Below are 16,844 nucleotides of genomic sequence, written 5' to 3'. Positions count from 1 at the left end.
GTTAGGAAGAGAGTCAAACATCAGCAGAATACTGCTCCAGTTATTCATCTGATTTATTGATCTGGCTCCGGAGAAGAGCAGAAGTCCTGCTTAGGATTTGTAAAATGGCACAGAGATGAAATCAATCCACAAGACTCTCTTTCATCTACGAAATATCTTTAATTATGTGAAAGATGGACCGAGCCCGAGAAACACAAACACACGATCATCTGTACAAAAAATAATTTTGTAGATTTGAGGAATTCTACTTTTTTTGTTTTTAACACGGATTCAAAGATTAGATCACAGTAAAGCTCACGTCATGTGTCGTTAATAAATGGCAAATCACCAATAGTTAAGTCATGAGGTGTGAATGTCTATAAGTTGACTATATCTTTTATTTGATATGTGTTCAATAATATTACTTGACATTATCTGTAGTTCCACAAGATTTGTATCTGTACTGTCTAGGAAGTAAATATATATGTTTGCAAATTAAATAGGTTTGAGGTGAAATAACAGTAATGCCCTTATAACCGAAAGATATATATATATATATATATTTTAGGGTTAGGGTTTTTTTAAGACTCACTCACTTGTAATCAATACAAGTTCTAATTAAGATGTTCATCTTACTGGTTTTAATCCCTGGTTTTCCATGAATTTTGTGAAATTGTGTTTATTTTTTATTTGCCCAGTAGTACCACAAACACTGTAAAGAATATTGAATAATAAACACTCACGCTACAAATAACTATTAGATTTTTATTTGCCATTTAATAACTGTAATTTTAAAATATTTCATAGCATAAAAGTTTTAAAATATGCATCACAGGTTGCACAGGATCTATTTGCTTAAAGTGTCTGTTAATGGAAATGTTCATTTGGCTGCTTCGGTAACAACATGTACAGTTCTGGTCAGACATTTACATACATTCCTTTTGGGTGAGAATCTACTGTTAATAAAGCATTCACACCTTTTCTTTTTTTGGGGAGCAGCGATTACACAACAAACAGCTTCACTGAACACTATGTTTGGGACTAACGCATTTTGGTTAATTAATTACACCGATTTTAACATGTCAAAAATTTTCATTTCCAGCCAGAACCTTTGCATTTGTGTGTTTCTGGTACGTCTGATGCAGAAATGATTGTAAACAGTAGCGATGAACAAAAAAAACTCCTACTCTTGGTCCACTAGGGATAAAATTTTGCTTCGAAAACTTTGTGATGGGATGCTGGAAAAGATAGTTGTTGTGTTTAAGTTGTACAAAAAAAAAAAAGTGAAGCTATTCAAGGCTAACATACAGTATGTCTCGATGCAAAACATGATGAAGCAATGTCAATATCAAATTTATCTATATAGCACTTTAAAATCAGGTTTGTAACTGTACCAAAGTGATGCACAAAAATAACAAAATAAATCGATGAAAAGGAAAAAGAGAAATAATACAAGAAAAAATAAGGTAAATATAATGTCCCCAACGCTAATGTCAGCGTCCACAGTCCACTTTTCTAAAAAAGTTCCATGGTCAGGAGTTTCTAAAACACTTATAAGCTTAATATGTATAATAGCACTTTGCACCATTTGGTTGGTTGAATTACCTAAGTAACAGATTAAAAATACGTCTATTAAATTTATCATGTAAACGGGTTTTAATGACATAAAAGCTAGCTAGCTATCCTCTTAGCTACCTAGCTAGATAACCATCTAGCTACTGAAGCTAGTTAGTTACTTAGTGTTAAAGCATACAAGTTAGTTAGCTAGCTAGTTATCTAGATGTCTAAACATACAGAGTTTGAGGTCAGACTAGCCTAAACATGCAGCCACATTAGTTACAAATGGGATCGTCAAAAATCTGGATTAGATTTCATAAAATTCTGATCTCTGTTCAAACGTTTTGAGGGCAGAGCAGGACATCAGTGTGTGAGCAAGGTGGCACATGAACATGACCAGATTTCTCATCATGATAAATTCCAGCAAACTCGAGTGAGAAGCTGTGGGAAGATTTCTATGTTTGAAGAAATAGAAAATTATCAAGAAAAAAAATCCTGGGATTCAAATGAATAGTTTTGGTAATACTAACTGAGCTAAAAAATAAAGTTTTATGTGATTTAATGTCAGAAAGCGAGGAAGAAAAGTTAGTGTGTATTTAAGTATCAACCGTATTTGAGGCTGTTTTCTGTAACTTTGTGCCTATGCATAAAAAAAAAAAAAACAATTCAGGGATTTCTTGTTTTTAAAATTGCTGAAGTCGTTTGTTGTATCATCATTCCACACTGAAAAAAACTATGGTTTATATGCATCACTACGAGGTGGAATATCGTAAACTTCTCACTGGAACTGTACATCCAAAACAAAAACGTACGTTTTAAACTTGTTCCTTTTTTTTTTTTTTTTACAATATCATACATGGTGCAGTGTTATTTCAGAGGCAGCACTACACTCAGTCAGACATACATAGCAATAATCCAAAAGTCAAACTTTATGCAGGCTACAGGAAGAGAAAGAAAGATTTTCACGATAATCTTCCCTTCTGGATTGCACAAATTATTCGTTGCACAGATTTTTATTTAAAACAAGACACCATAAGACCGCATAATCCCCTCTCCTTTCATAGCAGGTATAAAAGATTCAGTTGAGTAATCCTGCTGTACCCTACTGCTTCTTTCCAGGGCCACAAAAATCCATGCAGTTCTTAAAAACTGGCAGTGGAGCTGCAAAGAGAACATGCAGATAGATCCTCATCGGCTTCTCCGATTCCTCTGCAGAGACATTTACACTCTCTGAATATTCACCAACACACACTCACACACACACACACACACACACTACCACAGCATGTAAAACCTGTCAAAAGTCAACATTAATGCACTTTATGCCAGGACTGATGGTAGAAACAAACGCTCCACAAAATAAGTAAACAATTTAAGGCTAAAAGGAAAAGAGTGAACAGTTCAACACAGATCTAAAAACATACATTGAAAATATCTCTATTTACAGTATTTCCTGATAGAAAAATATGCACAGATTTTTCCAAACATAACCACGTAAAACTTCAAGTGCACAAGACTGTCGGATTTCAGCATAAATACTCGAGTTTTCAGTGCAGCAGTAATAAATAAAGGTGGGCGCGTCCCGGGCGATTTTTAAGTGGAACAAAGTCCGCGGGCTTAGCAAGCTAACGCCGTCGAACAAGCCAGTGAACTAAACCTGCTAATAAAGCTAGTTACAGTTAGAAAAGCGGCTCTCATCACTTGTCACGACCGCTTGATAACCTGTAAACATGTTAACACAATATTCATAACATTTATTCTTTTAACCACCAAGCAGCGACTGTGCAGAATACGGCCGTTAGTGCAAAACCCCCCCAGAAAAAGAAAAGTGACCTCGGCGGGAGCGGAACTGTATGTGCCACGTCTCTCTTCGAAGACTGCAGACCAGGCGCTGCGGTCGGCCGTCGTAATGTGTGATCCGCCGTACGGGTTGAACGGAGGATGAAGCGGCAGTGATGTGAGCCAAATGCAAGCGGGAGTAGTAAAAAAAAAAATTAAAAAAAAAAAACAGGCAGAGATTGGATACTTGGAGAATGTCAGGCCGCAGAACTCATGTAGAGATTAAGCCAAAATGTCACAGTACTCCTGGGTATTTACATCGGCAGAGGGGCTCTGTGCTGGCTGGAGTCGGCCAACGCGATCAACTTGCTGTACTGGACAGAACCAAAACGGCGAGCAACGTTCCATATTCTGGAGAAAACTCCACCGCTTTCATCCCAGGTTTAACGCTCTTCGGCGTGAGTGTGCAATAAATACAAGATGCGAGAAAATTCAGAGTCATAACCACATTGGTCAAATTTTACATTTAGATAGCATTTGAGCTCAGAACAATTATTTGCCAAAGGAAAACAACTTTGCAACTGTTTTAAATTCAGAAGACTGAACTTATCTACAGAGAATATCACGAAACGAAATCCATCGGGTGGAAAAAGTGTAGAGGGCCAAGCAGGAGGTAAAGCTTCGCTGTAAGGACTGCCAGCAAACTCCAATGTACAGCAGACAGAAGTGTACAGCAGACTCTGCAAAGTAAGAAAACATGTTAAGAATTCAAGAAACCGCCTGAACGTAGTTTTAAAATCTAAATGGATAAATACAGCAGGGGAAAAAGTACGAACGTTTTTGTCGGTAAATATGAGTCTGTTGTACCAAGTGATATGAAATTCAGAAATTAAGATGTTAACCACAACCTAAAGTAATAAACTTTGTTAAATAAAGTGGAATTATAAAGAAACATATTGCTGTAAGAGGTATCCTGGGTGTTCAAATTCAAAGTTTGACTCAATTTTCCAAACCAAAGATCAGAAGCTGTGTTTCCATTACACATGCTTGTAAAACTTTGTCAATATTCCACTAAAGTTAAAAAATGATGGCTGCATTTATTAAAACAAACTAATTTTCAATTTGGGCCAAATCAAAAATCTGACTGTTCTTAAAGGGCCGGTTGTGCCAGAATGCGTTGATAAAACCTATTAAATTGCCAAAATATTAATAAATAGCTGTTTTAGCATTTAATAAGTGTTATATTGAACATCTTTTCACGCTGGTCAATCCATCCAGGATTTTGCGTTTGTTTCTGTGTTTTTCTTTTTTTTTTTTGCAGTCAAATTCACAGATTTTGAGCTACTAATTTAGAAATATTTAGAATGAATTCTTATTTTTGTGCTAATGTATGATGTTAAATGTGACATTTTATAAATTGCTTTATTGGTCACAGACTATGACTTGACATCAAGTGAGGTTGAGGCAGAATTCACTTAAACCTAGTGTTTTTGGCCAATTTTGAGAAAAAATGTCAGTAATATCTGAAAGAAGAGGGGATCTGTTGATTTTTTGTGTGAAATTTACAGATTTGCGAAAAACTAGAGGAAGTTATTGATGCAATTTGGAGCTACGACGGGCCAAATTTGGACCCAGGACTTTGAGTTTGACACATGTGATCAACAGTAACAGAAGTATTTGAATTAATACGAGATACAAAAACATTTAATTTCCCTTTGGAATCAATAAAGTATTTTTGAATTTGAATGTAATGAAACATGATAACAATATGGAAGTGTCACATGACATACACTCCTCAGACTTAGTCAAACATTTAAAATGATTTTTGTCATGTGACACTAGAACTAAACCAGCTGTTATTAATCTTTAGCTTGGATCTACTTGTATGTGTGGAGTGGATGAGTTGAGCTGCTATCAACATCTGGTGTCAATTTCAGGCATTAAAAATGTATTCACTGGAAAAAATATTGACATCCTTGATACTTTTTTTTCCTGCTGTATGTCCAGAGGCTCTTTGCCACACACACACACACACACACACACGCGCGCGCACATATAGCAGCCATGCTTGCATATTCACATCACTTTTTAAAAATCTGTAAATGGCTGGAGTTTAAGCCATTTGGAAGATGTCACAGTTGCACTTGCATATTTATTCACATGGACAAATTTGCATTCGCTTTCTGCTTGGGAACCGGAGCTAATAATAGCATCTGTTCCTCTAGTTGCCACGGGAATATTAAATATTGAGGGAAAAATTCCAATTGTCTTGAAATTTCATGTCGCGCTCCTGTTGTTGCTCTTGTCTGATTTTATGTTCCTATAGTGTGTGTACAGTATGCGAGTATGTGCTCATACAGTGGTCCATATATAAAAAATAATGAGGTCTCTGCCACCGTAGCATATCAGATGGAGCTCAGAACTTAATTTAATCAATACAGACATTTATTGACTTTGCTGGAACTGAGCCCTAGTGAGCAAAATCAATCTGCGTTTACGTCAGAGCCTCGGATTCTCAAAAGTGGACCCGATTAAATAAAAACTTCATTAATCACCAAGACTTTGCTAACTTCATTTTAATATTATATTTTAGTGTTGATGATGAAACTTACATTTACAGCACCTTGCAAATTATCTAGACCCCTTGCGGTTTGTGCTTTACTACGATTTTATGCTATAAAGCAGGGAGGGTTTTTAAATGTTACAAATGTTAAGCAGGAAAAAATGATTGGTGGATTTTTAATTTAAAAAACCTGAAAACTCTTCAGTTTCTGAGGAAAAATAGCTGAAGCCCAGTCAAATTGGATATTTAGCATTTATAAACATTTATTGCTTCAGTTTCTAAATGAACTACTATTCCACTGCTGCTCTGACTGGCAGTATGTTTAGGATTGTTGTACCTCTGTTCCAGCATCAGGTTTTCTGAATCCTGCACTGTGTCAAACGAACACAAATCCTTCAAAAACCCTGTTCTACCTCTCGCCTGTGGTGGCGCTGCACTAAGATCCACTGAAGGAAACGAAAACCTGTGAAGAAGACACAGAGCACAACTTTCTTCTGTACAAAATGTAAACCAAAATGGAGTGGCGCCAGATTTTAGCAGTTGTAGGATTTTTCTTGCCATTTCTCCTGCAGACCGTTTGTTTTAGTCGTGTTTACCCACAATTCCCTGCGCTGTAGGCCATTTTCTGCTTTTGGAGCCGTCTCAACAAAATTATAGCTTATCTCAATAACTTCTGGGGCAACTTATTGTCAAACAAATTCTTTTTCATAAACAAGTGAAACAATATAGTAAGGACTGTGAGACGACAGCATAAAAGTTATTGCAATAAGTGAAATCATCCTTTGAATTCATCTTTAGGAAAATAAAAAACAAGATGTCACCTTGGCCCTGGACACCAAGACCCATTAGTTCTCTTCTTCTTCTTTCCTCCTGCACTCCTCCCATGACGGTGTGGGTGTCAGGGCGTGGTGTCCCCGCGGTGCATGGAGGCTCGTCCCCACGCACCCTGCCCGACTCCCCCGCCTCCTCCGGACCCTCCCCCGCCGTGGTCCTTGTCTGACTCCGGCTGGCTCTGGGCTCGCTCCGGTTTGGGGTTGGGCGCGCATGGCGGGTCGGGCTGCTGGACCGACATCGTCCTCCGCAGGTGGGTGCGCTTGCACAGGAAGTCCGGCTTGGCGGAGAGGCCGAACGAGCCTTTCCTCAGCACCATGCGGACCGACGGGGACTTCTTGGGCCGCGCTCTGTGTCTGAACTGCAGCGTGGAGAGGTGGGCCGCGTAACCATCACTCAGGAACTGAAACGACAGACAGGAAGGGGGAAATGGGTGGGAGGGGAAGTAAATGAGCAAAAATCAGGGAGAAAATTGAAGTCGTTCGAGTGGAACTGCTGGAATGAAAAACCACTAGGAGGCCAAACGACCCTTCAGCTACCTGGCATTGATTCTGGTACTTCTTCGAAGGTCTGCCCACGATGTAAATCTGCGAGGGGCTTAGGCCCAACATGTTGTAAACAGAGATGTCCTTCATGGAGCCATAAGCAGAGTTTATCTTGATGTGACACTGGTCAAAGGCAGAAAATGAAAACAATCATCAGCTTGCGGATGTGTTTGGCATTTTAGCTGCAACAGCAAAGACACCGAGCCTGTGATTCTCACTTCCTGTATGAGGTTTTTAAGGAAGATGGTCTTCTGTCGCAGGGGATCGTGAACCAACCCTTCAGAAAAGAAGATCATCCCGTGTGGGAAATTGTGCTGCGAGAGCCAAGACACAACGCGCTGCTTCTGCATGTCAGGCCGACCGGTGATGTAGATGATTAGATACCCGAGGTCCTGCCAGTGCCTGCAGAAAAACACAAATAGGAATAGGGTTTTTTTTTCTAACAGTTTCTCAAGGAGTTGTGCAGAGAGAGAAAAAAAAGTTAACTTTTCATGAAATTTCGATTTCCTTCATAACCAGAAGGAAAGTTAAAGCTGCAGTATGCAAATTTTATTTAAAAAAACCCCAAAATCTTACATATTTGTTAAAACTGTCACTATGTCGTGACAGAATAACATGAGACTGATAATCTGTGAAAAATCTCCTCCTCACTGTGCTACTACTGCTATCTGTAGAAATGCATCACTACCGGTCAAAAAACAACCAATCAGAGACAGGAGGAGGGACTTAGTGCTGTCAATCACTCTCATGTAGTCGCTGCTAATTGTTTTAATCTAGTGGTGGAGAAAGAACTTACCATTCCAGGAAAACTGCTTATCTGCTGTCATCTGTGGGTATCATAACTAGCCTGCTAACTGTAGCGTTGCACATACACAAGCATGATTGACACCAATAAGACGCTCCTCCCTACTCTTTCTAGTTGTTTCTGACTAACAGGTGTATTTCTGCAGGTGGCAGTAGGACTTATTATCTCTCTCATATTTTACCATCGGGACATAGTGACAGAAAATATGTAAAACAAATATATAAAAATCTTTTCTTTTTTTTTTTTTTTTTACTGAACATTACAAACTGGATCTTTAACTTCAGTTTTAACACTTCAGGAAAACTTTAATGAAACCAAAAATATTTGCGCCCTCTGAATTTTCTCACCTTACAGCTGTAAAAGCAGACCATCACAAACCGCAGCATAAAAGTGGAAGGAACATCGGACAGGTTCTAAAGATCATCTGAAAAGTGCATTATTTATACCGGACTCCATCAATCCAATCCAAGCAGTTGTCTTTAGAAGACACCTCGCTGTCAAACACAGTCACTGTGTGAAGATTAGAAATATAAATCCATCTGTTCTTTATGTAACAGAGCACTCTTCTATTCAACAGCCTCTATCCTGGTTTTTATGCCTCGGGTGCAGAGAAGCTGCAGAGTTGATGCAGTGACAGACGGAAGTAACGACTAGTACATGAGAATCTTGCAGGAAAACCTATTACAGGCTGCAAAGACTCAGAGGTTCACCTTCCAGCAGAACAAGGCTGAACAAATACTTCTAACACCAACATGTGAAAAAGCTCAGTGCTTTCTGTTTGACTTATCAGTGGAGGGCTGATCTGACTGTCTTTTGGATTAAATGATTAACACTTGGATAGCAAAAGATTTTTGTTTTTGCAGTAATTTGAAACCAGTTTTTTTTATTACACAAACAAAGGTTGTTGTTTTTTTATCTTGTAATAGCTATATATGTTTTTAACAGTTTTGGTCTGAATTACTGCCAAAATGGCCTGACTAGCAAATGGGCTTTTTTGTGTCTGCATATTCAAGTTAACGATTAATCAAAAAATAAGTTAATTATTTCTATAATAAATTCATTGTTTAAAACTTTTAAAAAGTACACATCTTTTTGACTGAATATCTGATTGGAGCTACATCCAATCAGAACAAGTTAAATCTAGTTTAAAAGGGGGCGGGGCATATCTGAAAACCATATATTATTTTCCTTTTTCACAATTATGTCCTATTTATATTAGTATATCATACAAATTCCCAATAAACCACATTAAATGCTGTTGTTGTTAACTAACAAAAAAAAAAAGAAAAAGCTCAAGGGTTGTTAATATTTTTGCAAGGCACTTCTTTAGCCACTTATCTGACATTACTCATTTCAAAGTTTCCTTATCTAAAAATGCTTGGCTGAATTTCCAGTTTGAGCAAAAAGAAAGAAAAAAAAGATTTGTGAAATCAGTGTCAGAGAGCATCAGACAGCAGAGTGTCACAGCAATAATGGAAACAACACAACAGTCACAGTGAAAGCTGTGCCACCCAAACACCAGACACACTCTGGTCTCTGCACAAACGCTGCAGGAACTGCTGAAGCAGCTGCTGCAGGAAAGCCTGACAGACACGTCTGAGGGCAAACTCACCCGACTGCCAGATGAAACTCAAGCTCCTCTAAATGCTCTATGAGTTTGTTTGTTATTCTGGAAAATCAAAACCAGCGTAAGCAAAAAGAAATGTGTAGTGTGTAATTGGAGAAGTGTGCACTCCATTCAGACTCTACCATCTAATTCATCAACTTCAGTATCAAATTGATGAAACCACAAAAGAGTCGAGTTGGATTTTACCTGGATCTGAGCCATTTGAGGCACAAATGATTGATAGTTTACATCCAACAGAAAGCATGGCAAAACAAAGCATATCTAGTAAAGACTTCATGAATCAATGAACGTTTTTATGTTTTAATTAATTACCCAGAATTCCAAAATCGAACACAACACAGTTAGGTTGCTGAAAAAAGGAATAAAGAGGTATAAGGACACTGGAAAGAAATTATCTAGTGTAATTTATTTGCTTACATTAATTCCAAGGTGGTAAACGCTACATTAGCTTCAGTTTTCAAAATTAGTGGATTGAAAATTACAAAGGCAGAGGCACTTCTGTTATTATTATTATATTATAAAGTTTATTTGATAGGGACAGACACACATCGACATAGACAAACTGAATAAAACAGCAGTCCCATGTTTGCATCATGGTGCAATAGCAACAGCTAATTTGCAGCACTTGTCCCTAGTTGGGCTTTTAAAAAATAACTCTAAAAATTGAAGTGATAATCATTTAAGATAGCACAACATAATGTATACAAACAGAAAAATGTAAAACATCAAAAATGGGTACAGTTCTGGACATATACTAGTTAAAGGTCCTAAAGGTGAGAAAATATCAGCCCAACGCCTCAGTTTGTTTAGTCAAGGCATCAAATTACAAAGTAAAATTTATGTTAGTCATTTTTGATACAACATTTTTATACCAAATGAAGGTTACATATTGACTTGATTGTGCTGTACAATGGCACTATGTGCCTGTAAAATACATAATACGGGCCCTTTGTAGAAAAAGCCCTTTGTTAACTCCTAATCTATGTCAAACGGACATAGGTTAGGAGTTGGACATAAGTTAGGAGTTGGACAACACAATGGACACATAAAATTACTGATATTACGATACTGGTTTAATGTTTACAGTGATACGAACATAAGACCTCATTCTATTTATTTATTTGTTTGTTTATGTTTTGGATGTTGGATGCCACTTCATACTTCCTCTACCAGTTGAAATCTCCACTTGCAACTTGCTTAAGTTGCATTCGTTGCATGTTTGGAGAGTGTTATTAGTCTATGATTAAGTCAAATATTGGGTCATTTGAACTGGTTTTTGTTTAAAAACCTAAACAGAATTTGGGACTTGATTCTGGATTTTGACTTTGGATTCACCTTGAGACTCCCATGTCTTTATGTGTGACTTTGAAAAAGAGTAACCATGGGATCTGGAGGACTTTTGACAGCAAAACAATGACTAGGTCCTTCTTGCCTTTGCTGATATTAATGGCAGCACACACACACACACACACACGCACCCCCGCACGCACACACACACATCTGGTGCTTGTTACCTGACAACATCAACGGCTCCAGGCCGGACCTTGGGGTCGCTGCCCATAATGGACACGCTGGCAGCAAAAGACCCATCGATGCTGAACACCACACACTCCATGCCCCGCGGCAACACAGTCAGGTAGGCCTCAGCGCTGGTCTGGTCGCCCCTTCGGATTGTAAAAGAAGAAATGTCCCGCCCAGCACATGACTGTGGCTTTGCACTTCAAAATTTTAAATGTCAGTCGACTCTCCGGCTGCTTACTTGACCACCATTTTTACTGGATACACCCCCAAGCCGAGCTTCTTGCTTTTGGGAATGGTGTAGGTAACCCTGCCACTGCTGCTGGTCACCTCCATGTCAAAGTGCACCCAGCGGCCAGACTGAGGCTGAGTCATCACCAGGATGTCCACCTGAGGTTTGTCACATAATTAGACGGTTAGAATATGTTACACTCGATTAGCTGTACCTTTTTTTCTTTCTTTTTTCACCTTTTCTCCAGTTAGAGTAACCATGTCCAACGGTCCGTACATGAAACGGCCGACTAAAGTCTGAGGTCCATCCTCTGTTGCTATGACATCGTTCACCCTGTGGTTAGCGGTGACGTTCTGTAGTTCATGAGGGAAAAAAAAAACAAATCAAGTTTTAGCTAAGTCTGCAAAAAAAATAAAAAATACAAGCAGTAGCAAAGTTTAAAAATAAATAAAACAGAAACATCTCCCATGGCAAAGTGTTGGCCAGACAAAATGCTACTTCTGGAGAAATCATTGCTATAGTTCACTTTTTAAATTAATCAAAAAAATAGGTAAGAGTTTTACAAAAAACAGAATTTATATAAAATCTGTGAAACTTACAGATTTTCTGTCAATAAAACATTATTTTCTCAGTAAACTAGTACGCAGTTTAATTAGGTAGTTGTGCAGTTTCAAGTCCAGGAAACGTTTTAAAACACACAAAAGGAAATGAGATATTTTCCTTCCTACTGTGTTTATTTTCAGGTTTGAATCTTATTAACTTCATAAGTGTTGTTGTTGTTGGGACAGTTCAGAGCAGCAGGATAACTCCTTCTGAATTTTTCTTCTTCTTTGACTTCACTTCAAAGGAGCCAACCAGCAGAGAAACACTAATCCTTAAATCTGATTTCACCAAGACGGCTGCATCTTATCAACCAGTAATGAGAACATTAATCTATAATTTACTAACTCAGTGGTGTCCCTGCATGACATCAATTCTGGACTTACAACCAACTCTGTTGACATCTTTATAGCCTTCACTTCATCATATAGTCACTATGAAAGTATTTTACTCATACATGCTGTTTTGAGTCCAGATTTCTGGTCTCAAATTGAATTTCTCCAGAGAGAAAACAGGACAAATACTAACTGAGAGCAGAAGGAGCATCAGGCCATCAGGCTCAGGAACCACATTTTGTTTTCGATGTAGTTTAGTTACTGTTTCCGCAGATTTCTCAGCTGTGTTTTCTTAATTAATTGTGGCAAATAAAAAAAGTTAAAAGTCTGATTTAAAAGCTTGCACAAAAGAAAAAAAGCCTACTTTTGTAACATAAACACAAGAAATAGGCAAGTGCCAGGCTTCTCACTAAAACACTAAATGCCAAAGGATTTATCATATAAAACTTTAAGTTAAGCTAAAATATGAAACTGCAGATGACAGGTTAAGTACAACTTATAACTAAAGTATAATTTTGTAATAACTTTTCATTATAACTAAATTCTTCTCATTATAATGAGATGAAAAACCGTAATGCAACAAGTCATAATCAGAGATCTGTAACAAGATACAAGATTTTGTTTCTTGTTGAAATGAGAAACTTCGTTGTAACGAGATAAAAAATGTATCTAGTTTTAACGAGAAAGTTTCTACTTTGAACAAGTTTTGTGTCTCGTAACAAGATTTTCTTGTTCTAACAAGAAGTTTTCTAATAAAATATATAAAATTAATCTAGTTTTAACAAGTTAAAATCAGACGTATAAATCATCTCACTATAACAAGGAAACTTCTCATCATAACGAGTCTTGTATCTTGGTTTAATGAGAAAGTTTCTCATTAAATCTAAGTTTTATGAGTCTCTATAACAACATCGTTTCAAGTTTTAACGAGTTTTGTGTCTAGTTAAAACTAGAAAACCTTCTCGTTATGACGAGAAACTGCTCCCACATTTATTTCCAAGCTCTGGAAGATAAGAAACCGGTTTAAAATTAAGATGTTTCCCAGAATGGGACTCTGCAGATCAACAAATCCACAGAAAATGTACAGAATAAGAGAGAAGCAACTTCTTTCAAACATCTAATATATTTGTTTATTTCTTGAATGTTTAATTGAAAGTAGCAACCAAATGTAATCTGTTTTAGTTCATCATGGATTAACGGTCACAGTAAATAGCAAGTCACACTGAACTTTGTTTAAAAAAACCTGATACTACTACTACTGGAATTACCACGGCAAAAAACCCACAAAAACCTTAAGAACCACAGCAAAGCCCTCATGTGATCAATTGTGTTTTTGTTGAACTTCATTAGATCAGCTAATGACGACTGATCTAAAGCAGGAATCACCTCACAAACAAGTTCAGCGTTTCCAGCCGCTCCCCACCGTTAGCTCTGTCAGCAGCTAATTGTTTGACAGCGGGAGCTCTCTCTGCGACGCTGTGACAGCAAACATGGAGACGACACGCACTAAGTATGAAAAAAATCAACAAAACCCCAGCTGAATGCAGATGTGAACCATGAAAATGCAGGCAAAGTTCAACACCTGGTCACATTTATTTCGGGCAGCTCTGCTCTGCGAGGTCACAGGTGATAACAACCCAAACAAGCAGCAGGCGTCTCAGTGCGACTCTCCACCAACAGATAGACCGAGCTGTGAAGAAGCAACACGATGAAAAACACACGATTATTCCCCTCCAGCAGTGACGAAAGGCCTCCTGCCCGGTCAAGTCACCTCAGATGTTTATGTCAAGTGTCTCTGAAGCAGCTAACAGCAGCAGCTATGCTAGCAGCGCGCAGACAGATCCGGGTGAAGCTGCTAAAAATCCCACTATACTCACCGTGAATGAACAGATAACAAAAAGCTCACTTAGTGGAGCTGAACAAAAGAAAAATAAAAAAGGAAGTCTTTAAACTCAAATATTGCAGCGTTTCCTGTATTCTGCTGAAAAGAAGGTTTATTTTTAGCCGTCTGAAAAGAAAGAAAAAAAGAAAACCTTCACTGACTCTGATTAAAAGTTCGACCTTGGTCGTTCAGCTCGATGAGGCTCGGGCGAATCGTGCGACTATCTGATTCAGAGCTTCAAGGTGAAGCTGTGGGAGAGTTTTCAGAATTTCAAGTCACAGAGTTAAGCTAGCACAATTGCGGCATCCGTGAGAACTTTATTTTTAGACCGAGTGAATGAAAAGGCATTGTGGGAGACGGATCCAAAGAGGAGATAAAAATACAGCAATAAAAAAAAGCCTTTCTTCGCTGAAGGGAGAATCAGAATAAGTGCAAATTTAACTGCAGCATTACTGAGAGCTAAAGAGAACATTTCCATACCAATAACCATATGTCATTACAGTAAACAGAGAAAAGTTGTACTGATCTGATATTGATATCGGCGTTCGGGTCGATATTTCTATCCAGCACCGATTGTAACCCACATGCAAACCCACCGGTTAATAATAAATGAGTCAGTTGTTCTCATACATGCTGTTGTTTATCACTTCATCAAGCCATTTCTAACATTCCACACAACAAAATGAGTAATAAAGTACCTATGATTCATGCTGATATTGTATCGGGTCAGTATCGGTATCGCCCAATACTCAAAGCTGTGATATCGGTATCATGCTGGAAGTGAAAAAGTTCCATCAGGACATCATGTCACAAATATGCTTGTGTGGAAAACCCACCCTTAGCTTGACATGCGTCCTCCGCCGGAGCCACTTCTCACGCGGGCTGGAAGGAGAAAACGGAGCCGAGTCCAGGTGGTCCGCTTCCTGCGTCCGCACGCAGTCGCACCGCATGAGCTGTCAACAAACACGCAAACATCCAGTTATACAAACATGTACAGTAGAGAATGACACAAACTTTATTTTTACCCTCATTCTCTGACATTAAATCTGATTAAATGTTTCCTTTTTTAAGTCGATTAGGATTTCCAAAAATAATTTCTATTTGCTAAATGCCAGAACAAGAAACCCTGGGCCATATCGCGAAAATGAAACGACACTGAAATTTATAACAATGACCGAACGTCATTTTGATAATGTGGATGTTTTCTGTATTTTAAAAAAGTAAAAAGTATTTTTCGACTGTTTAACCAGGCTATGTCCCTCTAAGACGCTGCGCTACGCGAACAGTCATGTGACTCCGCCCAGTCCAATCTGTAACACAATGTGGGAGAGACTGTGAGGTCGAGAAAAATGGCAGCAGCGGCGGTGCAGAGCTGGTCGAGGAGCAGCTCATACAAAAAAAACGCGTCAATAATCATTTGTCAAGATTTTGGATTCACCAAGGACATTGGAAGTTATTTTATTTTATTCTTCTAGTCTTGTTCAGTTGTGCTTATTTGTTCAGTTACATGTCAGCACACATTTTCTTCATTTATTTGTAGACGCTGTGGTTTTAAAGTCCCTTGAAGTGGTCATGAAAATAGAAAAGAGTACATAAGATCATTTGTTTTATTAGTTTCTTCAAATTCAGATGTTTGCTGCCAAGCTAATGTTTTGTAACATTCTTTGGAAAATTTGTATAAACTTGTCTCAGCAACATCAGTTTATCAGCAAACTAATAAACTGATGTTAGACTACTATGCTAGACTAATAGTAGTCTGGCAAACTACTATGAGAAAGAAGCTAATATTTTTATAAAATTTCTACATTACAAAAAGGCTATTCCATCAAATATGAATAAAGTGGCTCTTTTCAATTTTAAGTAATGTAAAAAAAAAAAAAAAAAGCCCTAAAAAAATACTGCTTTCATTATTCTGGTATTTAGCACACAGAAATCCATCCATCCATTTTCTTTCACCCTTGTCCCTCAGTGGGGTCGGGAGGGTTGCTGGTGCCCATCTCCAGCTAATGTTCCGGGCGAGAGGCGGGGTCACCCTGGACAGGTCGCCAGTCTGTCGCAGGGGGCACACAGAAATATTTCGGATAATACATTTTGAACTTTAATAAGTAAAAAAAATAGTCTAATTTATGTCACACTCAAAAAAAACCCACATTTATATTCCCTCAAATCTACAGAAAACTCTTGTTTGTGCATCAGTAGTGACTTAGAAAAACACTGTGGCAACATTGTTGTGAGAGGTTTTGTGAGCTGAAGCCTTGAAACTACATTTGCAGTTTGAGTCCTATAAATCTCGGCGCTAATGGCGAGAGCAACAGCAGCACAGATTAAGTGTTAAGAGGGGATTTTGTAAAAAGTCGTTAGATGAAAGAAGCCCTGGATGTGATTTCTGACTCACTTGAAACTTGAGATGCTCTCAGTCTAAACACATTTCCAGAAACTTGTCAAACTTAAAAAAGAAAAAGAAAGGCGCATTAATAAGCTTGATTGCGGGAAATAGCTTTCTGCTCTTATCGTCAATATGACAAAACATCAAGTGAAACTGACAGCTAAATGATTCGCTTTTGAAGAGAGCTATTTATCCCACTCCTGGT

At 38.1% G+C, this 16,844-nt stretch overlaps 1 protein-coding gene across 1 annotated transcript in view; it reads right to left on the bottom strand.

Moving 5' to 3' along the window:
- Nucleotides 1–558: 558 nt before the first annotated feature.
- pitpnm3 (PITPNM family member 3) overlaps nucleotides 559–16,844 on the bottom strand; it is a 162,045-nt gene continuing 145,759 nt past the window's right edge. The window contains exons 15-22 of the mRNA XM_017308106.1: nucleotides 15,090–15,206; nucleotides 11,673–11,789; nucleotides 11,446–11,594; nucleotides 11,201–11,350; nucleotides 7,473–7,656; nucleotides 7,249–7,377; nucleotides 6,700–7,112; nucleotides 559–4,055 (exon numbers count right to left, since the gene is read on the bottom strand). Of these exons, the coding sequence (XP_017163595.1) occupies nucleotides 6,777–7,112; nucleotides 7,249–7,377; nucleotides 7,473–7,656; nucleotides 11,201–11,350; nucleotides 11,446–11,594; nucleotides 11,673–11,789; nucleotides 15,090–15,206 (1,182 nt within the window). The 3' untranslated portion in view covers nucleotides 559–4,055; nucleotides 6,700–6,776. The remainder of the gene's footprint in view (nucleotides 4,056–6,699; nucleotides 7,113–7,248; nucleotides 7,378–7,472; nucleotides 7,657–11,200; nucleotides 11,351–11,445; nucleotides 11,595–11,672; nucleotides 11,790–15,089; nucleotides 15,207–16,844) is intronic.

The sequence above is a fragment of the Poecilia reticulata genome, linkage group LG13 (assembly GCF_000633615.1).
Source record: "Poecilia reticulata strain Guanapo linkage group LG13, Guppy_female_1.0+MT, whole genome shotgun sequence".
NCBI lineage: Eukaryota > Metazoa > Chordata > Actinopteri > Cyprinodontiformes > Poeciliidae > Poecilia > Poecilia reticulata.
This window is presented reverse-complemented; position numbering and strand designations above follow the sequence as displayed.